Source organism: Astatotilapia calliptera, chromosome 4 (assembly GCF_964374335.1).
Source record: "Astatotilapia calliptera chromosome 4, fAstCal68.1, whole genome shotgun sequence".
NCBI lineage: Eukaryota > Metazoa > Chordata > Actinopteri > Cichliformes > Cichlidae > Astatotilapia > Astatotilapia calliptera.
In genome coordinates this window covers 31,970,291-31,995,494 of record NC_137425.1, presented here as the reverse complement: position 1 = coordinate 31,995,494, position 25,204 = coordinate 31,970,291, and the positions used below count along the sequence as shown (strand labels likewise).

At 39.6% G+C, this 25,204-nt stretch overlaps 2 protein-coding genes and 1 long non-coding RNA gene across 9 annotated transcripts in view; 1 reads left to right on the top strand and 2 right to left on the bottom strand.

Moving 5' to 3' along the window:
• The window catches only part of LOC113021378 (T cell receptor beta chain MC.7.G5-like), a 32,452-nt gene extending 24,145 nt beyond the window's left edge, over positions 1-8,307 (top strand). Inside the window, exons 4-9 of the mRNA XM_080300695.1 lie at positions 1,581-1,700; positions 5,420-5,522; positions 6,646-6,993; positions 7,085-7,108; positions 7,205-7,311; positions 8,088-8,307. Of these exons, the coding sequence (XP_080156821.1) occupies positions 1,581-1,700; positions 5,420-5,522; positions 6,646-6,993; positions 7,085-7,108; positions 7,205-7,311; positions 8,088-8,114 (729 nt within the window). The 3' untranslated portion in view covers positions 8,115-8,307. The remainder of the gene's footprint in view (positions 1-1,580; positions 1,701-5,419; positions 5,523-6,645; positions 6,994-7,084; positions 7,109-7,204; positions 7,312-8,087) is intronic.
• LOC145428380 (uncharacterized) lies at positions 571-2,846 on the bottom strand. The gene is made up of 4 exons (XR_013908667.1): positions 2,704-2,846; positions 1,530-1,738; positions 1,196-1,373; positions 571-780 (listed from the first exon to the last, which is right to left on the bottom strand). It is a non-coding gene; the product is annotated as an uncharacterized LOC145428380 (long non-coding RNA).
• Positions 8,308-13,782: 5,475 nt separating the features above from the next.
• Positions 13,783-23,067, bottom strand: LOC113021365 (uncharacterized). 7 transcript variants are annotated; one of them, XM_080300489.1, is made up of 7 exons: positions 22,141-22,434; positions 21,027-21,337; positions 18,968-19,400; positions 16,084-16,229; positions 15,624-15,816; positions 15,098-15,260; positions 13,783-14,855 (listed from the first exon to the last, which is right to left on the bottom strand). In XM_080300489.1, the coding sequence occupies exons 3-7, from the start codon at positions 19,271-19,273 to the stop codon at positions 14,548-14,550; spliced, it is 1,116 nt and encodes a 371-aa protein (XP_080156615.1). In that variant the 5' UTR covers positions 19,274-19,400; positions 21,027-21,337; positions 22,141-22,434; the 3' UTR covers positions 13,783-14,547. The 7 variants fall into 7 exon arrangements, with proteins under 7 accessions (XP_080156615.1, XP_080156616.1, XP_026021781.1 ...); XM_080300490.1 differs by lacking the exon at positions 22,141-22,434 and adding an exon at positions 20,707-20,772 and having other exon boundaries at positions 21,027-22,089; XM_026165996.2 differs by lacking the exons at positions 21,027-21,337; positions 22,141-22,434 and adding an exon at positions 22,944-23,067.
• Positions 23,068-25,204: the final 2,137 nt, after the last annotated feature.

Genomic DNA, 25,204 nt, shown 5'->3' with positions numbered 1-25,204 from the left:
AACTTGATCAGCAGCAGAGGAGCAGTCCCAGATAGCAAGGAAACATTGAAACACTGTTGAGTCAATATCAGGCTGTGTCATTGAATCAACATTGAAGTGTGACGTTGACCTAACGTCACTCTTGCACCCTTTTTTAACGTTGAAACAACGTCAGGTTTTGATGTTGAATCAATGTTGAAACCTGACATTGATTCAACGTTGTATTTTCTAATACTGTTGACATTGAAACAATGTCAGATTCTGATATTGAAACACTGTTGAGCTATGATGTTGATTTTCCACCTCTTTCGCACAGTTGCTTTTTATTAAAACAACAGTTAAATCATGACTGGAAATCTACCTCTCTTTATAGGTATTTTAACCAATACTAAACTACTGCATGTTTCCATCAATACTTAAACCACCTAAACACATAATTGTACTTATTCCTCAAATTGGACACCCTTTATAAAAAACAAAAACATATGTCTCACGATGTATCATGTCAATATTATTATCCTAAAATAAGAAAGCATTGCATGTGATGTAACAGAGAAAAAAAATAAACAAAAAAAGGTCAATAGGCATATGTTTTGTTTGCTAAATACTTTATTAAAACACAGTTTTCTATTTACATTTATGTTTAACATAAATTTGTAATTTTTTACTTCGGGATGGGGATGCATGATGTGCGTCCTGCACCACCCAAACGATCTGGGGCGTACCGGAGCCATTTCTGCACTGCTTGTGCAAAGACAAACTCGGACATAGAGTTTGCCCCTAACTGCTGCGTCAGACCATCTAGGACAAAAATACACACACACACACACACAAACAAAAAAAGTGAATTAGAGCACATGAATAAGCTCATGTTATAGCACATGATAAATACTTTTTTGCCCCACTGTAACTGTCTTCAGCGGGGAGAAAGTATGTAAACTCCTAGGCTGATAAACATGAAAGTCACCAGGCGTAAATCTGCAAACTGCTGCATTTGATTCCCAAAGAGCTATGAGCGGAAAAAGTGATAAGTCTTAGCATAGTGTGCCGTGTATCCTTTAAAACAAAATAAACATGGGGTCCTTGGGCTGTACAAACTACAACCCGAGGACTAAACAAGCCAAAGACCAAAGACTCCATCTCCAGATTAACCGGACATGAAAGTCTTGTTATTAAGAAAGACAAAGTAATATAGCAAAAAAACGGTAAAACTTACCAAATATGCATTTGCAGAGCGCTGTATCTTTAAATGCCCTTTTTTGCTTTGTCTGGTCCTTGGTTTTTTTCCCTGCCCAGTTTAGTAACGAGGCCAGCTCGTTTGTAATGGCATAAGCCATTACACGGCAGACTCGCACCTCCAGTGTGGTCCCTCCAATCAAGGCAAGGCGTCTCACCTATAGACACATTTCAATAGATGGAATTAGCGTGTCTCATGTCTTAAATGTGTATGCAAGTGCTTGTGTGTTTAATCAACAGGCCGTTGTTATGTATTTAAATCACAGCTATTACACTTTATAGTTACAAAGTGTACATAAACTTTATATACTTACCATTGCCTTATTTGCCTCTATTGATTGAAGAGCTGCCTCTGCATTGTTTAGGTCCTCCATGTTGTGCAAGGGCAAATCCAGAGGCAGTACCCCAGCATCTACCGAATCATTGCAGCCGGTATTGCGGATGGCTCTGACCTCATCACGCAGTTCGTTCACAGCTCTCGTCAGGTCTGACAGCATAGTTAATATCTTTTGTGAGGTCGCATCTGTTTAAAAAAAAAAAAAAACAATTCTAGAAAGATTAATGGCTTAAGCAGTGAGAGGCAAAAAATTAATATATCCATAAGTGACGGTGTAACATTCTGCATTCAAGTATAAGTTGTTCTAACTCACATATATTTGATATTTGTATATGTAGCTTGCCATCACCAGTGCGTGAATTATGTGTGAATGGCTTTGGCATGTTCCTAGCAGCGTTTTCCTTCATTTCTGCCTTTACGTGTGGACGGGATTATTTTTTAAAACGAAAACGGAAAATCTCAGTTTTCAAAAATACCCGTGTACGTGTGGACGTAGCCTCAGTTTTCAGTTAATGAAAACACAGTTTACGTGTGGACAAAAGGTGCAAACGCAAGGTAGGTGAGCGTGCAACGTAAAGTTAGGTGAGCGTGCAACGTAAAGTTAGGTGAGCGTGCAACGTAAAGTTAGGTGAGCGTGCAACGTAAAGTTAGGTGAGCGTGCAACGTAAAGTTAGGTGAGCGTGCAACGTAAAGTTAGGTGAGCGTGCAACATAAAGTCTGAATTGAGTGCGAATCGAAGCGGGTGCTCACCAATCATTAAAAGTAACAAAGTCATTGAACACATTTATACAGTTACCTTTACGTTTATCAATCATATATCACAGATTTACAATTTTTTTGTAGTACTATGCTAAAAAGCAACTACAGAGTGAAAGTCTGGGTCAAGCGCCGAGGCGACGGCAAGAACAAAGGAACTCTCGAAGCGTTAACGCTAGTTTTGTAAGGGAATATAACAGAAAAGTATGAAACGAAAATGTTTTCTTTGTTGATAGACTTTGTTCGCAGTGCAATTTACTTGTTGCCGGATTGTAATAGACACGATTTCGGGCTCCCACATTTTGTCCGAAACTGTACATTAACCAGTTTTTTTTTACTGTTATTCAAATGCGACCGTGGAAATAACGAATAGAAGAAAATTCATTCATTCTTACCTTATACTAATCGTGGTGCAGGCCAGTGCAGTGCATGAACTGATGCCTTCTCCGGTCAATTCCGCTGAGAGTAAATCGAATGTCCCGCTCTACTGTACAAGACAATGGTTACCTGGAGGGATGTACCACTGAGAGGGGTGCTATGGAATAGTCCAAGTGGTGGCAGCTTCAATTTCCCGCTCAACCATAAATCATTGGTTTTTCAACGTGATTGTTGTCACCTTGTCAACTATAAATAGATCAACAATCAACGATGACAGAACAACAGTGAATCAATGTTATTTCAATGTCAGTGTCAGGTTTCATCAGTATTTCAATGTTGTTTCAACATTGGTTTTGTGTTAACATTTCAATCCTGACGATTCTGATGGTTCAGATGGAAAATCAACATCTGTTCAATGTCTCCTTGCTATCTGGGGTCGCTGATCCATGAAGTCATAAAAACGTATCTGTTTCAGTTCGCTGACGTGTCTGCAGTACCACAAAGCTGATCAGTTAGATAAGTACACAGGTGCTATAACAGAGGGAGCAGTGTCCCGTACAGTGTAGCTTCTCAGCATCCACATATCTTGCATTTTGCTATTCTGCGTTTCTTTTTCTCTTATTCTTTAAGTGTTTGCTGTCTGAGCACACAGTTGTTTTGTTTAAGAACAAGTTGATCACAGCCTGACCTCTGCTGGCTGAAGTTGGGGTTACATATGTCTGAAAAATCATGCTGATGATGACCCTTCAATGAGCCGATCTCAGATTATATTTATGTCTAAAGTTATATCAGACTGATTTAACTTTGTGCTTAAGCATGATCTGAGGTCCAACTGCATCACTGTTAAAATTCTTTAAGAAAGAACAACAAATGTTTTATCAGTTGTCCCACAACTTTATTTCTCATGTTGCGTTTACGTTTATATTTTTTGATTACAAAATCACATAAGACCTTTTTTCCCCCTTTTTTTCCTTTTAGGATTGTGGCACTAGTAGTAACATCAGTATTAATGTGTTTGATATGTTTTTATTTTCCATCTAAAAGTTTAGTTGTGGTTAGAAAACAGTAAAGTGAATAATTTGAGCCTCCACAGCAGTGTGTGTAATTCTGTCAGGATGAACAATCTGAAAAGAAAGCAAACAAAATGTTGTCTTGACTGCGATTGACTTTGAAAGGGTTTCCCTTCATATCTGATAAGTTTGATCATATACTCGCTTTCCTTTTTATTCATCTAAAAGCCTTGTAGGGGTGTCAAACCATAGGTTTAATCACTGTAATTTGGGAAACATTATCACAATGATGATGTGGAACTGCTGATTTCCTCCAGTTTTATACTGACTGGGCGGAAATAAAGAGGTGTGACCAGAGAAGACGTCACCGTGCAGCTACTGTATATAGAAACACGGGCTTCGTTTTCTTTGTGCGTCTTTTCTTAGCAGTCACAGAAATAGCAGCATTCATGCTCACCTCAGGCCTCCAGGCAGCCTGCACAGCTGCTCTCATCCACCAACAGAGAAAGATGGAGGCTGAGATATGGAGATGCTGGGTGGGGGGAGGAAAGACAGCAGCAAAGTGAAGTCAGGTTTTTGTCTAGTGCTTTTTCACTGTGGGGACAGGGGGGGCACGGTGATACAAACCAATAGAGCCGCCGTACAAAAACCTCCTGCATTTAAAATGCACAGCGAGGAGCTCTGCAGATTATTTTCAACACCTGACAAGCATAAAATGAGCAGTATTTTAAAAAGTGCAGGTAGCCCTGCTCTTACTGCACAGAAATATGATTAGTGAGGGAATTTGTTTAGAATTCAATAAAATTTTAAACACAGTGCAGCTTCTGAGTTTATTTCACTCATCTTTTTTTTTAACTAAAACTCAGTTGGTGGGATTAACATGTCCTTTGCTAAAATTCCAAGTGTTTAGTGGGAATTTAGTCTCATTTCAAGTGCCTGCTCTGGACTGTTTGGTTACTTCACAAAGGATGCGTTCAATGTGACACTGGAGCTGAAGCCTGCTTTGGAAGTGGAACTAGACTAACTGTTCTGGGTAAGTTGGGGCCCTCACACTTTCTGTTCATTGAGAAAAAAAACACCTTTGCAATGTTTAGACTATGGCTGAAGCAGTGACCTACAAAAATGTGGTCCTGTTTATTACTGGTCCAGCTCCGTGCTATTTGATATTAAGCTGGTCCACAGTGCTACTTACGAAGCCTATTTTGGTGCAGGCAGAAAACTGACCGTTCTCGGTGAGTAAAACGTCCGCTCGTCCCTTTGGAAGCGTTACAAATGTGTAGATGTTGGAAAGTATTTGGATATTAGCCTGTGTGTACAAAAGAAAGCAAATCCGGCATGTTTAAGGTGATTGGAGTAAAGTTCAGTTTACTGTGCTGGTGGTTTTGTTTTTGAGGCTTTTTTCGATGGAGGCACCAGGTTGACTGTTTCAGTTAAGAAATAAATTGAAAGAACTAGAATATAAATCAGAATATCATTTAATGGTTGTTTTTCATCTGATGGCAAAATACCCAAAAGCCTGAATGACACCTTCAGGTAATGAGCGATGCAATAATAGCCATAAAACTCACTATATTTATATAGATTTATATATATCTATATAAAAATGTGTCCTGTTGCTGCCGTTTCAAGGGCGATCCTTAGCAGACTCTAGCTGTCGACTACTGTCGATCTCTATGAAACGCTCAATGTCTGAAACTATGACAAAGCTTGATAAATTGCAAAGAGGAGCCCCAAGAGACAAGGAAGAGGTTTTTGTAACAGTCTGAGAGCTCTGTGTTCATTCAGCGAGGCTTATTTCGGCGCTGGAACTAAACTGACCGTCTTAGGTAAGATAATCTGCAGCGAAGACTCAAACTGCACGTCTTAATATGATAGAAATAATGTGTGATAAGTGTGCTTCACTTTTTGGGTGGTTTTATTAATCAGCCATAAACATATTCAAGCTGTTTTTAAAAAGTGAAAGCTATTAAAGCACAAAGTTAGTCTTGTGTCAGTGCTGATTAGTCTTCAGCAAAGTGCTGCAGCTATAAAAGAATTGGCTCTATGCCCAGATTATCTGTGGCTATATGGAGTTCTGATCAGCTCTGTGAGCGACTGCGTATTCCCAGTCCGAGGCTCACTTTGGGAACTAAACTCACAGTTTCAGGTAAGGTGCAAAAATAGAACATTTTAACAGGCACAAATTTATTTTATCATGCAATAGTCCATAAATTAAAACCTAACTGTAAGTAAGTTGAGTTACTGTAGCATCATTTAAGGTTCCTGACTTTGTCTAAAATCTAAAATCTGTCTAATTAGGTTTTGTTATGAAGAGTAAATTTGGAGAAATTAGAATTTTTCATAAAGAGAAAAAAAAGATCGTTTCCAGCTGTTGATAGCACAAACAATTTTTACTACGCTGCATATCAGTGTGGCAAACTACAACCCTGCTTACTTTGGTACTGGCACCAAACTGACAGTTTTGGGTAAGAAACCTTATGCATGTTTTTTCTTCCACTGCCGAGAACCTCTGAGAAGTTCTAATGTACGTTTAGGGCTGTAAAAAGAGCAAAGTTTGAATGTCGTTTTTCATATTTGGGTGTAGACAGAATCACAAAGTTATAAACATGTTGCTGTGGATTTAAAACAATGTGCCATGAAATTTATTTCAAATGTCTTCTATATCTAAGATATATGTTGCAAAAGCAGCATTTTGGAAAAAAGAAAAAAGAAAAAAAGAGATGTGGCGTCAGAAGCTTACATATTAACACCTTACGCCATTATTTATTTCATTTTACTTTCTTTTTACCCAGTAATCACCTGCTGTTTTTCCAAAAGATCCAAAAATCCAAAAGAAAATGATGAAGCAGGGTTTTTTTTACAAGTGTTACTTTTTTTATCTTTGGGTATTCAAAATGGGAATAATGAGACTGTTTGCATTCTAATGATTCGATTCTCTTTGTCCCACAGCACCAAATAGAACAGTTGAGCCACCAAAGGTGAAAGTGTTTAAACCTTCAACAAAGGAGTGTCAAAATGAAAAACACAAGAAAAACAAGAAGACCTTGCTGTGTGTGGCCTCTGATTTCTACCCAGACCATGTGAATGTGTCCTGGCAGATTGATGGGGTGGACGTCAAAGATGGCGTCGCCACCGATCACTCTGCCCACTGGAATGGTACCCACTACCGCATCACAAGCAGGCTGAGAGTCTTATTTTCACAGTGGTTCAAACCAGGCAAGAATTTCACCTGCACCGTCGACTTCTTTGATGGGGAACAGACGGTTTCTCGTGTAGGCTGGGTCGCAGGCATTCGAAGTACGTTCATTTACAATCTTTAAATGTGTCAAAATCATCTGAAATAGTTTGACTTGATTTCACTGAAAGAAATCGTTTTTCTTTTTCTTAGATCCAGGAGCTGCAGCAATAAGAAGTAAATATTATTAATAATATTATTAATAACAATAACCCAGTGTGTCTGCTCTATACTGAGCTGGGAAAATAATACAAATCTTACAATTTTGTGCAGACAAGTATCTAAAGACCACCCACAATGCCAAGCTGTCATATCTGGTTTTGATCATCAAGAGCAGCATCTACGGACTCTTTGTGATCATCCTGGTGTGGAAACTTCAGGTTGGTCCAAAACGATCCAGCTCCTGTTTGTGCCACGAGCAGTGGTCGTTATATGAAACATATCTCAATACAAAACAATCATTTAACAGCACCACGTGCTTCTTCCTCCAAAGGAACCTGTCTGAAACTGAATCTAAATGTAATGCAGGATCGATTTGTTAGACCGCCGTAAAAATTAGCAGCTAAGAAAAACATCAGTTAGCCTGTTTATCTTGAATATGTCTTTTTTCTCAGCAACTATCACTCAACAATTAAAACCTATTGAAAACATTTTAAAAGCTAATGAGCTAAAACTAATGAATATAAAGGTATCATTTAAAATAACAAGGAAGGGGTTTTGTTGTTGATGTTGTTTAAAGTTTATAGATTTATAGATTCTCCATGACAATATTTCAGTCACCCCAGCAGTATTTTTCATTAAATATCTCAATCAATCACTTTTAAAATTAGTGTAATAATATTTTCTCAGTAATCTCAGCACCGGTGGTAATATATATGTAAAAACTCTGACAAAGTGCTCATTATTACCACAGAAGCTCTGAAAAGGATTTCTTATAGTTATCATTTAGTGTATCCAAGAAAACTGCTTTACATCCACGTCATTTCTGAATTTCTTTGTGCTTGATTGATAATTAAAAATTAGTAGGAAGGTGAAGCTTGCCTTCTTTATAGTCAGTTTGTTTAGTGAAGACTCACTGAAAACATGAGGCTTTACATTTAAACCTTTGTTTAAAGAGCGACTCTGTAAACTGAAAACGTGTTTCCTGTCTTCACAGGGGTTTTCAAGAAAACCAGAGAAATGAGAGCTGAGCTGAACGACTGAGCTGCTTTCTGTGAAAACAAAAACAGTCACAGTATCCTAAAGCTTTGCTTTCCATTTGACTTTCTTCCATTTAGTATATAAATAAGTGGACATCCTGTGCTGTTATTAGTTATTATTCTGTTAGTTTGTGTAAGTGCTTTGTGCTCAGTTTGCTTCTTAATAAAAGTACTCCTTAAACACACAACTGTTTATTTCTTTCATATATGAGTCTGAGGCAGTTCTACCTGACAGTACAACATACAGTTACTCATCAGGTGCAGTTTCAGGTATTATTCATTTATGTCTGAGCCTTCACTACACTGCATGGCTAGCAGGGAGCTATTTTTAGCAGCCTGTTATCTGTTGGGTTTCTGAGAACTCACCCTTATATTTTCCATTTTCTATGAACTCCAACTCAAAAACATTGGGCCATTTTTACTGTGACATGTTCCCCTATCTGTAAAACCTGTTCAAGATTCACTTTTTCCATTCTCAGTGAGTAAAGCTGTGTTTTTTTCACAGTAGGTGGAGGGCTATACATATTGAAGTATGTGTGTAAAATGTGAGTCAACCACAGCTCATAGGAACAGGAAATCAATACTCTCCTCTCTCCAGAGAAGGAGGTTGAAGCTGTTGTTTTGTGAGGAACAAACCAGGTCATGACAGCTTACGGAGGCGTTGAGAGCAACAGCAGAGCACAGGATGTGGTCACAGAGTGAGACGAGCGAGCGGCAGATTGCTGAGAAGCTTCAGAGGTGCAGACTTCCGCTTCACCGCAACCTTCACAAGCATTAACACGCACCTGTGCACCAGCTCCCCACTCTGCAGCGCTGCACCAAGCACACTAACTGTGTCAACTGAAGCTACGCTGGGAGACAGCAGCTGCTCTGTGTGCATACGCATTACTGCAGCCTTTTATTTAGAGTTTGAGGTCACATAAGTTCATCAGAACTATCAAACACAATAAAGTGCTCATTTCCTTTTTCCTAATCAGAGGATGTTTATATCACAACAGAGTTTTGATCTCCTAAAGCTGAGAGTTCTGCTTCAGAGTTAAGAGTACTGACCGTAATCCTTTAATGCTCACAACAGCATTACATAACAAGAAGGTAACAATAAACTACAATGATTATAATAAAACTATAATATAATAAATCGTTTTGGGGGGCTTGACTTCTTATTAGTACATAAAGCTAACATCTGTCCATCCACTTTCTTTTGTTAATCCAACTCAGCCCAGGGCTGGAAAAAAACAGCTCATTTAATTCAATAAAGAACAACCTCATATTTCCCCTTAGTCTGCATTATCAGATGAAGGAGTGTTTCATGGGGATATGTTAACTAGTCTATTTTATTCTCCCCACACGTCACATCCTTCATATAACAGCAGTCTCTATCTGAAAGTGAGATCAAATCTAACTTTGTTAAAGTATATTTACCATTAAAACTGGGATCTGCCTCTATCGCCCGATAATTGCTCTCATTTTTAGACTGCGTGAGAAAGACTGAACTCAAACACGCTGCCTATTCTTTACCAATAGCCACCTCCTGCATCTGCTGGAAGATATTAAAATAATACATTAAAATGTCCTTTAAGAATTCACACTCTGAGGTGCTTTTCCAGTTTAAATATGATTGTAGTTTAAGTATGACACTGGGATGGTATTCACTTTGTGCTATTTTTACTCTTACTGGCCACCAAAGTGCTTTGTAATAAAATAATTATTATTGTGTATGTGTTTTATCTGTCAGAAGAGTAACAGATGTGATAGTAAAATTACAAAACTTATCACAGTTCAACACTCTTTTTATGAACATGCTCAGGTTATACATTTAGAGTTTTGAGGGAGTGTTGATGGGCTTAGTGTAGGAACAACTCAGGAACAACTTCAGTGCTGTGTTCATCTATCAGCTGTGACTGATGGGAAATGAAACAAGCTGTACATTAATAAATTATAAATATGTTTACCTTAATCAGAGAGTGCTAGTGTTCCTGAGAGTAACACACCCAGGCCTGCTGGTCTTTTAATTAAAGAATAACATCGTACAGCCATGCATAGGATGCATCTGCACTATATCAGTGTCTCCATCTGCTGGGCAAACCATGCCACTACATCAAGAGCTTAAAGGCTACTATAGACGGTAAGTTTAACACATAAAACAAAAATCAGCACAAATAGTTTTCAAATGTTTTAATGATTCAAAATGAACATGATTGATTTTATTGGCACATTTGGGGATGAAGGAACAAAGTGAATCTTAAATATTAAAATGTTTCTTAAAGAAGAAAAGCTATCAAGCTCCAGAAAATTACACTAGAATAAATGCACACACGGTTGCAATTAATCCAGGAGGATCCAGCAGAGCTGCAGAGCGATGGCTAACAGAGACAGAGTGATGCTCCGGGTTGCAGAGCCGGTCAGCTTGTTGCTACCCAGAAGGGCACGAGCTATACTTCACTCCTATCATGGACACACCCTCACTTGCCAGCAGCATGCCAGAGAAGACAATTGATTTTGGGTTTGTGTCTGTACCTAGGTCTCCTACACTGACATTGAGCCACTTGTCACTTTCTTTAATACATATTAGTCTGTTATCCTCAACAACATACTGTACATGTGCTTCTAGGAGGGTGGAGCACAGCTGGAAATGACTAAGCTTCATATATCGTATGAACTGTTAAACACACTGCACCCTAGGAAAACACCAGCAAATAGAAAAATGCTGGAAGAGCACAAAGTGTATTCATTGTGTTTCCATAAAAAATACAATGGAAGCAGAAATTTAACAAAATCACACCAAACACAACATTTTAGGGACCTGGAAACAGCTATCATGCCTTTGCTCGACTGCTGCAACTCTATGTGTACAGCAATGCCTATTCCACTCCCTCCCACAGAGAGTTCCAAACTGATCAACTCTTAACAAAGAACGATCTCATAACCATCTCTAAGTATTGATTTTGTTTCATTCAGTCCAATAATGTAGGCAGACCCTACAATATTCTATGTATTATTGTCGGGTCTGCCTTACAATATAAAGCACCTTGAGACACTTGTCTTGTGATTTTTGTGCTGTATAAATAAAATTGAATTGAAGTGAACATTAGGAACATCCTGTTCACCTAGAATGTCATTTTAAATGCAGCTGTCATCCAGCAGATAAAACATCATCATTAGCTCCCAAAATTCACTCTGCCACGTCCTTTCTGTCAGTCAGATGTGGAGTGAATCTCACTCTAATCCCTATTGTTCCAGCTTTAAAACCTGTTACCTAAAAGTCAAAGAGAGGTTGACTGTATGACGTCGGTTCATCAGTTCATTGCTCTAGATTTTACAGGTGTTAGAGGAAAAATGATTCTATGCTTCTTTACCTTCTTTAAATGTACAAAGATGCCCTTTGTCTGTGTTTAGATTAGTTTAGAAGTGCCTTTTAGACTTTCCCAGCAAGGACATATTGTTTCAGATTGTTTTATCTTTCCTAGCTCTCTGCTGACTAGACTAGCACCATATATGGAGTTGTTTTATTTTATCTGTTTATTATTTTCTTATCCTGTTCTCACTGTCTCTGTGATCTGTGCCTATAAAAAATGCCAAGCCTCTGTTCATGGTGTGAGTTGTTCTCAGCGGCTCACCCGTGTACAGAAAGTAATTTTGTCTCATTGTGTCTTTATTCCTCCTGGGTTTTTTTGCAGGGTTTTCTACCAACAACAGGTCTACAGCAAATGGGCTAATAACTGCATATTCACTCTTTATTTATTCAATTTTTAACATAACACTCTTGGAGTTTGACTTGATCAGAGGTGGCAGTAATGCGCAGGAAAAACAACACGAGTCCATCTACAAGGAGGCTGTGGGGTAGCACGGGCAGTCACCAGTGTTTTTAATTGTCATCAGGGGTTAGATGGTGGGGTGATATTTGGAATAATGTGTATGTAAGCAGACAGTTTGGTCGATAACCATGGCTGTATAAAGAGAAACTAAACTTTATAAATAGTGCCCCATTCACTGCACTGTTGAAAACCCTCCACACAGCTAAACAAAGCACCATTTACCAGACATTAGACAGCTCCTGCAGAGCTTCCATTACTTATTCAAAAGAATTCAAATTAGAAAAATTATATCTTGTGGGGTGAAAAAGCTGCTCTTTTCTTTGGAATTTGGAAAATACTGCAGTGCATTTGTCATGATCTGAGTGTTTCAAAGAATAAACAGAGTAAACATGCCTGGGCTCGGTTCAGTTAAGAATAATTCAGAAAACCTAAATTGCTGTTGCCCACTTAGCAGCTAAACATTCGCTTGGTTTGAAGTGCAAGCAGTTAGCATGTACCTAAACTGGAGAAATTCATGTTCTGCTAACTCCAAACTGGTCTGGTTCCACTTTAGCTTGCTCGATATTATTAATAACTATTATCAATTATTATCAGTCTAAGTCCACTGAATATTTGTAGAGAGCTGTACAGTCACAGAGGCTAACAATAAGCTCAGTGCTGGATCAGTAGACCAAACTGTGGGGCTAGCTGCTTATTAAACCCAAATTTCTCATTTTGAAATTAAAGCTGCACCCTAGCAAACATATTGGAAAATATTACTAAAATTAAAGATGAAACGACACTAGGGACATTATCACAGTGTCAGTTTGACATATATTTTCAATATCACTAAGAATTTGTTTTCAGTAACTGTTTTCTATTATCTATTTGGTAATGAGAATAAACAAAATGTAAAACATTTTAACGTTTCTCAATAAAAAGAACAAGCAGATATCTGATGTTTCAAACAGTGTTCGGCCCACTTCTTATCTTGTTAAACTAACTAACCGCACATAAGAGCAGCAGCATTCCTGAGTTTATGATGCTGACATCTCAGACAGAGCGAGCATAATCACACGATGCAGAATTTAGAAATATTAAATCATCAATAGCTTCACAGTGTCATTTCTTTTCCTAAAACAGGCTCCAGTAATACTAGTCTGTGTACATGGAGACGACTGACGTCTGATCACCATCAGTTCTACGCATATTAGTTGTTGTTTTTTGAGAAAAAACAAAGGTGAACACTTTAATCCTTCTTTGCAATAATCTGATGTGTATTTCTCGAGTTGTAAGCCAAGTCAAACCCAACCTCTACTCTGCTTGGAAATAAGACTGACATCCATCTGTCCACCATTCTGTTTTTGGCACAGTACCACGATCAGCTTTAATCAGAGGTGAGGTTTGGGTTTCAACCCTGTTTGCTGGAAACTGTGACAAAGTTTCCAATACTGGTCCTAATAGTTTCATTACTAAAAGATTTTTCAAAAGGACAGAAAAACACAACAATTAAAGAAGAGATGGATGAAAGGAGGGCAGTCTACTGCTGGAGGCCAGACGGCTCTCTTTCTCTGCCTGTTTAATACCTCCAACACACACACTCACAGTTAATAACTGTATTGCAGATCAGCAGTAATCATCTTGACATCTTTGACCTCTGTGGGACTTTGTCCTTCTCTTTCCCTCCATCAGTCCTGCACTAATCCCCTGTGGAGTACAGACACATATGGTCCTCATGACCCCCTCTATCTCTATTGCTGACTCTCGGTCTGACTGTCAATCAATAGGTTCAGACATTCCTGGGGCTTCTATGGTGATAAACTACAAAGAACAAAGAGTATATTCAAGAAACCTTCTATTAAATATTAAATAATTTATTTGCAATTTTCTATTTTACATTATGAGTTACAGACATGCAAAGATGTGTTTTGTGAGTGAACAGACTTCCCTTGGGTGTTGCATAAGAAAGGGTGTAAAAACCTGCTAAATTAAACATCTACGACAGCTGCCTGCTCTGGTGATCCCGTGAGATTAAGGAAAAGCTCAAATTAGCGTAGGTATTATAAAATAGGTGGAAACGAGATCAGTGAAAGGGAAAGAAAGAAAGCACAACAGAAGTCAGATTATGTGTGAACATTCAGCTGTATCCACACAGGGAGCGATTCACAGTGATGTGTGACAAGAGACCGCAGACAGTCAATCTGACATTTGGTGACTTCAAGAGACTACAGGTGAATGAAACCTCGGCAACTGTTAATACAAGTCAGACATTTTTTTACTCTTCAAACTCCACATTATGTGTATTGGCCTTTGGTCTTTACCAAAGTATGGCTTTTATTGCGAAAAATCCCATTGCTGACAATGGTCGTTCTTAAAAATTCATCGAAAGAACCACATTTTTACAGCAGTTCACTGGTAGCAGCAGATCACAGCTGCAATATTAAATTTGAACAGATACTCCAGGTCTTCTTCAGTTTTAATTCCAACTCTGTTTTTCACTTTTTGAAAGGAAAAAGAAATCAAGTACGATCCATTTGTGGCAGCAGTCAGGAAGTGTGTGCTAAAAGCATTTTTGTAACCAGAGGAGCCAGAAACATCTGCTTATCCTCTCACTAATTTTGCCTCAGGATGGAGGGCTGTGAGTTTGCGTCTGTGACTCGGTGTCCCAGTTCTTCCCTCGGTTCCTCTTCCTGTTCCTTTCCGCCATCACCAGAGCGGCCACCACGGTGACAAGCATAGTGACAGTGATGACGAGTACAGTAGCGGTCTCAGCCACGCAGAGTTGGCTGTCTACCCAGGCCAACGAAGCCCCCATCAGCTGCGGAGGGTCCTGGCATGTCACGTTGCGGTAGTCGTCAATGTGGAGGTGCCGGACGTGTAGGATCTTACTGAAAACACGATGCAGCTCACAGTCACAGCTCCAAGGGTTCCCTGGCAGGGAAAGAAGGAAGGCAGGTATACAGAGTTCAATTAAACAAAGAATGCAAACCTTAAAATTGTGTGTCAGAGTGTTGAGTCAGAACTTGATTGTAGAAGAGGGGGTGTTGATCAACATCATCTATTTTATATTGCATGATAATCAGTCCAAACGTTTTAAACATATTTCAGTCTGTTCCGTCAGTTTCTGACATGGAGAACAATGAATGAAATAGAATTAAAGTATTTCTGCAGACCTGACAGCTGTATGTGTGTTGCTGTTGTATGAAGGCTGATGAAGGTCTTAAATTTGAGGTTATGCAGGTTGTTTCCCTCCAGATCAAGAACAGCCAGGCTGTACAGAGGTGCCAGGGCATCAGTATCTATCTGAGAGATGTTGTTGTTGCTCAGCTGGAGTACCTAGGAAGACAGACAAACAGGTACTAATTAGAAAGGCAGACATACAGAATAATGAAGTCATCGAAAATGGTGTGCCACAGGGATCTGTTTTTGAGCCACTTCTTCTTACAATAATTAGACAATTCTTCCAAAGCAGCACATTAAAGTGTGCGTTAATAGGTAGAGATATCATAGTACTTTATACTTTATAACTAATGATGAATTTCAAACTTATCATTATTCAGTGTACCAAAACACTAGCTGTCTTACGTGCAGATGAATTAAGACATGAAATAAGATTCATTTACATTATTATACTTTTTAGAGGCTAAATCTACAACAGTCCACAATCAAAAAAAAACTTTGAGGTACCAGTTTATTTACCCATTTAAAAAAAAGTCTGTTCACCTCCAGTCCAGGCAGCATGTCCAGGCTCCCATGCTGCACCACAGTCAGTTTGTTGTTGTGTAGATAGAGTTGTCTGAGCCGGGAGAGGCCTCTGAACACGCCGGGGCCAACAGACACCAGTTTGTTATAACTCAGGTCCAGCTTTTCCATGTTGTCCAGAAACTCCAGGCTGGCAGCAGAGAGACAACGAGAGCGTGAGACAGTGAGAAGATACTGTGAGAGACAGGCAGAGAGAAGCTCTGTGCTGAATGCTACTGTCTGTAACTGTATTCGCTATATAAATCCAGTCCATTATTATTATTAAGACAGCTCCTGGTCTTTTGGATCACTTTAAACATATTCCTGTTAAGCCAGACGATAAACAGAAATATGGAAGCTGATGGAAAAGTGAGATGGAGTTTCACGGCACTCTGATGACCCACAGATAGCCATGTACCTGTATCCAGATAGATAATGCAAGATGTTGTGCTCCAGTCGCAGTTCTTTGAGAGCAGGCAGACTGGATGAGAAGTCCACAGGGAGAGTTTTTAATTTGTTCCAACTGAGATCCAGTTTCTCCAGAAAGGACAATGAGAAAAATGCCTATTCAAAGACAAAAAGCATCAATTAGGTGTGCTGTTTCAACTTTCCTACTGTCAGGGACCTGGGTCTGAGGGTCCATGAGCAGTTTTGAACTTGTTTATTTGTTGCTGTGTGTACCATGATTTTGTGTGGTGCTTGTGCCCCTGGTTTCCCTTTGTATTGTGTATGTGTGTGCGTGTGTGTGATGTCCTGGTTTTCCTGGCCCACCAGGCCTAGTGGGTGTGTCCTGTTGGGAGGCTGGCCACACCCGAGGAGGAGTAACACACACACCTGCAGCTGATAAGGATCGTTAGGGGAGCTACATAGCAGTGTGGCTGAGTGCTTCTCAACGCTGGATCATTGAGTGACTTCACGTTAGTCTCTTTGTCAGTTAGAGAAGGTTAGTCTGCCGCAATTGTGGTGTGTTCTGACAGCTGCCTTTTTGTTATTTCTCAGGTGGTGTGTGGAGTCGAGAGGGCAGTGAGCACGGGGTGCTCGAACACTGCCGAGCGCAGACACACTGGGCACTACTCTGGGAAGAGGACACAGCACGGAGTCGGGAATGCACTGTGTCAGTTTACTTCACTGTAAATAAACACACTGCTTTGCATCGAAGAGCCCTGCCTTTGGGTTCTAATTTCCCCACATCCCCACGGTCTGCCAGCGCGACCGTGACAGATTCAGTTTTTATATGACATATCAGTGACTGGCAGTGATGTAGTGGTAAACACATTTCCTTGCAGTCCAGGGGCCCGTTCTTCGTACCTCGCTAAGTAGGTTAGCCGGATTAGATTGTTGACGATTTCGCGTGATCCTGGATCAGTCGGTTCCCCGAAGCTCATCCGGGACTTGCTGTCATAGCAACAGAGCCGTAAGCGTAAACCTGCTCGGGAGCAGGTTCACTTTATGTAAACAGGATTAGATCGCGGCCACGCAGGTATGTCCGCTTCATTTATACGAAAGCAACAGCGATATTCCACCACTGTTTCACCATAAATAAATATTATCAATGTAACTAAAGATAATGCAGCACCTGATCCATTTATTGATTTCACACAGATACATACAGGTCATTTCCTAAAAAAGGGAAATGTACTATTAACATTCTATTACATGTATGTGATTATTACAGATGTAATTCATATTTCAGAGTAGTAATTGTAAATTACTTCGTGTAATCAAGATGAGAGACCACGGCTATAAAAGCGAAGGTGGATTTGGGAAGTCTGTCGCAGCCATGTCCTGTCCGTATACGCGAGCAGCCCATTGCGGAAGGTGCAAGATTGATAAGGAGAGTCCTCAGAATTCAGCGTATATTGCGGGATAGACAGGATCCTTTAGCTCAGCGCGACAGTGTGCTCATAGAGAGATATCGATTTTCCCGTGAGGGTATTATTTACTTAACCAACTTGTTGACGAGGGGGTGCAGGACCACCACCTGTCTTTTTTTCCTCTGCCCTTTTCTTGGTTGCTGTTATGAACAAACTAACAGAGTATTACAGGCCAGTATTACCTTGCCAAGAGACGCAAAGCAATCTAAGAGATAAATATTACCATTCTGTAGAATACTCCTGTATTCCACTTTTACTTGTTCCCATGTTCTTGTGGGTCCTGTTGTGGCTCTAATGTGAAAGGGGATATAATATAACATATTATAATATAATATAATGCCATATGATATTGGACAATATAGTGTCATATGATAGATCTACCCTACCGCCTACTGGTGTTGGCCAGAGGGGCCGATGGCGCGATATGGCAGCCTGGCTACAACCGTAGCTGCCTCCACCAGTGTGTGAATGTGGGAGTGAATGAATAGTGGTATCGTAAAGCGCTTTGGGTGCCTTGGAAAGCGCTATATAAATCCAATCCATTATTATTATTATTATTAAATTACCTACGAGTTTGATTTGTCAGCAACTTTCTGCCAGCCCTCTCTCCTTGCTTTTGCAGCCTTTGCAGTGTTCTCTTGCGTTTTAATTAAACTCTGAAACTCCTGAAATCCCTCACTCAAGAGTTCTTGCTCTGCTGCCGGAAAATACCGAGCACGCCCCTTCGACATTTTCGCCGACCAATCAGCGGGTTGCCGATCAATGTTTCTACTATCGATGCGTAGCCCCTTTTACGACGCCCAGTGATGTCACATTCCTGCGTCCAGCTGTAGTAATCGTCAACAGCAGGTGTGTTCGGGGAACCGGATTAGCGAGCTCACGGTTAGCGCGATGATTTGATCTTGGATGTGTCATTTGATCTTGGATGTAGTAAGCGACGTACGAAGAACGGGCCCCATGTCTCTCATTTCTGTTATTTTCTGTAAATGTGTTTTTTAAATATAAAGTATTATTTTTTATATATACAAGTCGATTTCTATACAAATACAAAGTTGCAATTTATTTTCTATCTATCTGTGAGCTGCAGACAGATAGTCAGTCACAGGCAAAGAGGCAGCGTACATCCTGGACCAGCACCAGCCTGTTTCAGAGCTTTCACTTAGACACAGACAACCACCCACACTCACATTCACACCTAATGCCAATTTGGGATCTCCAGTTAAGCTAACTTACTTGCCTTTGGCCGTTGGGAGGAAGCCAGAGTAACCGGAGAGCAGTCAACCCAACCCTGGAGTGTTTTCCATGCTTGTGATAATTTGCTTTAGTTACATATTAAATCTCTAAAATACGTCTTCGTATTATCCTTACAACTGTAATTGTGCAACATTTTCAGATGCATAAATAGTTTTTCCACCACTTTGTTCTTACCTGTGGTTGGATTTCCTCTATCTGGCTGTTGGTGAGCACCAGCACCCGTAAGGACCACAGTCCTTTGAAGGCTTGAGTGCCTATCACACTCAGATTGTTTCTTCCTAGCTCCAGCAGCCACGTGCCGTGCGGGAGACCCCTGGGAACGTGCTCAAACCCACGGTCGCGGCAGTCCACCAGGTCAGCATGCTCATAACAAATGCACTTGTGTGGACACAACTTTGAGCACTGAACACATGGGAGAAGGGACTGCGGGGAGTAAATGGCAAGAAGGAAGAAGAGATGTGTTGTGGAAAGAAGATTCATATTTCCCAGGACAGCTGAAGGAGGGTCAGGAGATTTTAAGAAGCAGAAAGCTCACTGAAGGGCGGGAGTTTAATTCTGCTGTTCTTTTTCCCAAACCTCGCAGTCCATGTCAAAGCAGCCAAAGTAACTGGCAATAGAAAGAAACAGAATATATTTTCTATATCAGAATATAATACTATACTCAGTACTAATAATAGTGTAGTCTTCACTGGCTCGCTGTTAAATCCAGAAATGAATTTAAAATCATTTTCTTTAACTGATAAAGCTTACAGATATCTGTGAGCTTCATGAAACAACCCCCCTGATCCAGTTCTCCCTTATTCATGCTGTAATCAGCTCAGGCTGCCGTGGAGAAGCACTCCGAGAGCACAAACCTCCACCAAGGTAGCTCACTGTCTGGACAGCATTTACTTTTAAGGGAATTGTATTGTTTTTTTATATATATAAGCATTATGTAGGATCAATAGATAATATGTGCTGATTTGTAAATAACTGGACATGAATAACTTGAGAGTGCCTAATTAGTACATTTGTAACTGATAACCTGATAATGCTTTCTTTAAACATGTGACACATTTTGGGGTCAACTTGGAAAAAAGGCAGATGTGACATGTCAAAGTGAGGTCAGAGGTTATGGACGCAAACCATAATGTGATATTGAGAATCCCTGTGTATCCCTATATGCCTGTATGTGGTCAATTCATATAGTGGCAGTAGGAAATATCGTTTTAAAAGCTCTATATTATCATTATTATCGCTTTGGCGTTAGGATCAGTCTGTTGACCTTGAAGGGGAGTTTAAAGGTCAAATGTGACATGATAGTTCAAATTTTTATACAGTACTTACTATATATCGATAACATATTACCGGTATATATGTTGATAATTCACACCAAACTTGTAAGAATCATAGTTTCTAAGGCTTTTTGCCAATTTTCCAGCCAATAAATCACTGAGTTCACTTTCACCCTATCCGCAGGTTTTATTAAAGACAGAATAACATGCACACATGGAAACAGTACCAAAGAAATTATGGCTTTTGTGGAAGTAGTAAGCTATATTTATAAAACACCTTTAAGAATAGAGGCGAGAAAAAAGAGAACTGTAACAGAGTGAATTTAAAAAAGAGAAGAAAATGTAAAGTTGCACACAAAAACTTACAAGTTTTATCTGGTTTTTTGTTTGTTTGGGTTCCTACTTGTCCTGACAGAAATGTTTGGATCATTAGCTGTTAATTGTTCCACTGTACTCATCAGTATACTGTACAGTTTATTATATCAATTCTGCCTCCTGCAAATGAAGGCACAGTTTATGACAGTTGAATTTGTATGCTTAGAAATTAAAACAATGAGCATAAAAGTTCTGAAAAGCTACGACATGATAAACATGACTTTCTTCATTTTTTTTCTGTAAATCTCCAAAGGACAGTTTTACCTAACAGGCTGTAGGACTACAGGGATACGTCTTTATCTCGTCTCTCCATGCCTCATCCAGATATAGCTGCATAATCAGATCATGAATGAATTCAGCCAGTCTGATGAAACTGCTATTTTTTTACTGTATCAATTTTTTTTTTTATTTGTTAGCATGTAGTTTTCTAATGCTTATTTTGGAAAAACAATCTCCAAAATAAAACATTTTCCATGGTAAAAAATAAGAAAATAAAGACAGCAAACAAAGAGGATCAATAAAGTTAAAGTTTAACAAGTGGGATATTTTTTATCAGTTATTTTGACAATGGATACCTGACTCACCCCTTCTGCTGCTGAAGAGCCAAAATATATCCATGCTAGCTCCTCAACTTGTACATGCCCTCGGCTTTGATGGATGATGCTGAGACAACAGGCAGAGGAAGGAAGGAGCGAGAGAACCAAAGACAGGACGACGATGATGCTGATGGAGCCTTCCAGTGCAGTCAGCTGCGTTAATAATCCTCTAATCCTCTCCAATCGCCAAACGCTTTCTCTCTCTCACTGAACTCGTCTGATGTTTGTCATGGTGTTTCTCTCTCTGTCCACCCTCCCTCTGGTTTCCTAGGCATCGCTCCATCTGTCCCTTTTACCGACTTAAATATTATATAAAGACTTTTAACATTTTGAGAATATTGCGTGTGTGTCTCTGTGTATATTTTTGTGTGTTTCTTTATTAAGTAAGTAAAGAAGCACACAAGTAAGGATAAGTGCAGATTTAACTATGAAAATTCACTTGGGCTATTTATTAATTAATTATTACTTTAATACAAAGAGTCAACTGTTTCTACAGCTTCTTTAGCTAGCAATGCTAGTGACTACTTGCAAATTTAGCCCCTATTAGCATCAATATAACAACTGATAAGAACTTCTAGAAATTGTTGCAGTCATTAATTCTTATACTAGATAAATTAGAGAGGAGAAGTACAACATGTTAATTTACTTAAGGCTCATAAATCACAGAGGAAAACTCTGGAGGTCTACAAGGTTCATTTCCTGGGCCTTGCAAGACAGATGCAGCTTACAGTTCTGAAAAGACAAGCCTTTGTGGAAGCTCCTTAAACTGCCATTCTTTTTCATGACCGGCAGGGGGCCAAATACTGTGGATATAAAAAATAGTTAAGATTGTAAAAAAGTCTATCCAGTCGTTAAGTGATGGCGTGGCGAATCCTACTTCCGGGCCTAAAGTAGTCTGCGTTTAATATGGCTTTTGTGTTGTTAAAATTTTTAATGTTATGTATTTTCTTCTATTTAATCTCAAAAAGCTCCTAAAACAGTCAGTGATCACTGTTGACCTCCCTCGGCTTTTATTACCGCTAATCATTTATTTAAGCTCAGTTTTTAAAACCTTAGGATGTAACTACAGCCCAGCCCATGCAGCAGTTTATGAACGACTAACCTCGTATTGTGGATGGATTATCTCAGTTGTTCTCCTGGCTGAAGTTTGGTCCTTTTACAGCATCCTGCCTTGCAATTACATTTGTTCCTGACCACCGAGAACACTCACATTAACTTTTATCGAGTGGAAAAAAAGTTAGCTTGTTTATATTATGCTAACATAGCTGTGTCGTAGTGATGTTCGATTCGTGAACGAATCGTTCAATACTCGAGAATCACTTTACTGACTCGTGAATCATGATTCACAAGCCCAACTGACTCACCCCTGTTGCTGTTAGCAAACTAATTCCATTAGTAGAAATATATCTAGCTTATAATTAAAATTGTGGGGGGGGGGGGAAACAACAGCCAGTTTCGTAACAAAAGCATTTCTGCTCGGAACTGGAAGAAAAACCCCTAAGTAGAAGCTCACATCAAGAAAATAGCTCCTCGGTTCACAGTAGCATCGCGCTGCTAACATGCTAACACCACATTTGAGCTACTCACTAGTGATGTTCGATTCGTGAACGAATCGTTCAATAATCGAGAATCACTTTACTGACTCGTGAATCATGATTCACAAGCCCAACTGACTCACTGACTCATCCCTGTTGCTGTTAGCAAACTAATTCCATTAGGAGAAATATATCTAGCTTATAATTAAAATTGTGGGGGGAAAAACAACAGCCAGTTTCGTAACAAAAGCATTTCTGCTCTGAACTGGAAGAAAAACCCCTGAGTAGAAGCTCACATCAAGAAAATATCTCCTCGGTTCACAGTAGCATCGCGCTGCTAACATGCTAACAGCACATTTGAGCTACTCACCCCCTCCCTTCCTGTGCTGAATCGTAAGCATAAGCGAATCACTCAGGACTCGCTAACCCCCTCCCTCCTGTGTTGAATCATAGAGCGAGCAAACGAATCACTCACTCACCCTGTCACTACCCGATCCGTACCGGAAACCCAATCGGTACCCCGCATGCGCAAATCTTACGTCACTTCCTCTCTTTGCCAACATTGCGACATTCAATATATTTGAACGATATGGTTAGCGCCCAGTTAGCTCCTAGCATTTCTCTGCAGCTCTGCCTCCTTTTCGACTACCAGGACATTTAAACAATGAATAATCCGTATCCGCAACAAATTTTTGCTTTTCTCCTCAACAGAAAGCGTTCCACAATTGAACAACAGCGCCGTAAAATAAGAAGAATGGTGCCTAATGACAGAGTTAATAATACAGACTTTATAATATGTCACGTGAAGATTCAGCAGCCAGATGAAGTGTTTACTGGCAATTGACAGTGATAGCGGACATTATCATCACTTTTCCAACAATCCTCTCCCACAGACAAGCATAAACACACTCGATTATCACTAAATCAAATTTAACACACATTTGTAATGACGCTAATTCAGTTTACAATAGGGTTCATTCGCTCAGTCAGCAGGTGGCGATATCCTCGTACACTGGGGAGTACACTGCCATTAAACGAACAGAAGAAGAAGAAGAAAACCCCTGCACATGCGCGGTACGGATCGGGTAGACCCGATTTGTACGGTCTGACTTTGCACATGCGCAGTAAGGATCGGGAGTCCCGATCTGTCACTATCTTTTAATTTTTTTATTTTTGTCTACATTATATTAAATGTTTCATTATCGGAAACATGTTAAGAGATACTTGTTATTCTTAACATCTTAACAGATACTCTGACCTGTAACTATCGTAAAATGCTTCGACCGGAAGTAGACACCTTTCGCGCATGCGGGGTACCGATCGGGTTTCCGGTACGGATCGGGTAGTGACACACCCCCTCCCTCCTGGCTCACAGCTTCTTCTTCTTCTTGGTTGGCAACCAATGTTAAGGCGCATTACCGCCCCCTGGCTCACAGCGCAGTGGACATTTAGATGAGAAAATATATATTTGACACACTTAAGGAAAATACTAATAAAATACAAATAAACAAAATAAATGTTTATTAAGCAATTTTGATAAGAAATTGCTTAATTTTAGAAATGTTTTTGCTCTTTGTTCTCTATAAAATAGTTGTTTTTTTTAATCATTCATGTTAGCAGTGGGATTTACATGAAAAGGGAAACAAATTAAGTTTGAGTGAAAATGTAAAATTTTTGCACTCTGTGGTCAACTGACTCAGTGAATCAAATGACTCAAAACACCCGATTCACTTTGGTGAGTGACTCATTAACACTAGATTCAGTAAAAAGAATCAAATTTACCATCACTACTGTGTTGCTAGCGGTCACGTAGCACATCATTATATACCAGCTAGCCCAACTTCAGTAACCCTACAAACGTCACTGCTGTTTACTTTTCTGTCTTCATTTATGCTGGAAGTGATAGCAGAGCTGTACGTTTTAATTTGTTTCCAAAACCCTGCAGTCAGGACATGCTATATTATATTTAGATAGAAGCTAGCGAGCTAACTTCCTGCTAACTTCTAACTCCGTTAAATGTCATAAATTCCGTTTTCATGGATGCCTGGATGTTAAACTCAATTGTTACACCTGGTAGAGCAGAACGCTGATCATTTTATTAAAGATGAAAGACTTTAGACAGTTTTTCAACTCTCAGTAATGCCATAGTGATCGTCTGATATATGGACCTGCAGCGGAGTTTAGACCCAGACACGGCTAGTGACGTCAGACTTAACGACTGGATAAGACAAGCCTTTAGCTCCCTTTGCTCTCAGTACACTTTCCCCATATGGTCGTTTCTTTTAAAATACAACATGATTTTGTCAATCAAAGTCTGTTTTAAAGTCAAAAAAGGACAACGGGGACTAAGCTTTATCATGTGATCAACAACATTAGGTTACTAGGATGTAATGCCTCAGTTAGGTCGGCCCCTAAATAACCACATCTGATTTCAACACACACCAAGATGGTGATGGCAAAACATTTATTTTGAGGGTTCACAAAAAAGGTGTCCATTTTTATATACAGTCTACGATTTTATAGTATCTACGCAGACGCATGCTTGATTTATTGTAACTAGCAGTAACTAATTTCTACTGTGCAATTTCTGATGAGGCTTTGGTGAGCTTCAGAAATTACAAGTGAGCCAAC

Coding starts and splice junctions, on each gene's coding strand:
- LOC113021365 (XM_026165996.2), bottom strand. CDS start 19,273: ATGAATCTTCTTTCCACAACACATCTCTTCTTCCTTCTTGCCATTTAC. Junction 16,230..18,967: donor TAGAGGAAATCCAACCACAG/GTAAGAACAAAG, acceptor GTCTTTGAATAG/GCATTTTTCTCATTGTCCTT. Junction 14,856..15,097: donor AACACACATACAGCTGTCAG/GTCTGCAGAAAT, acceptor TTTCCCTGCCAG/GGAACCCTTGGAGCTGTGAC.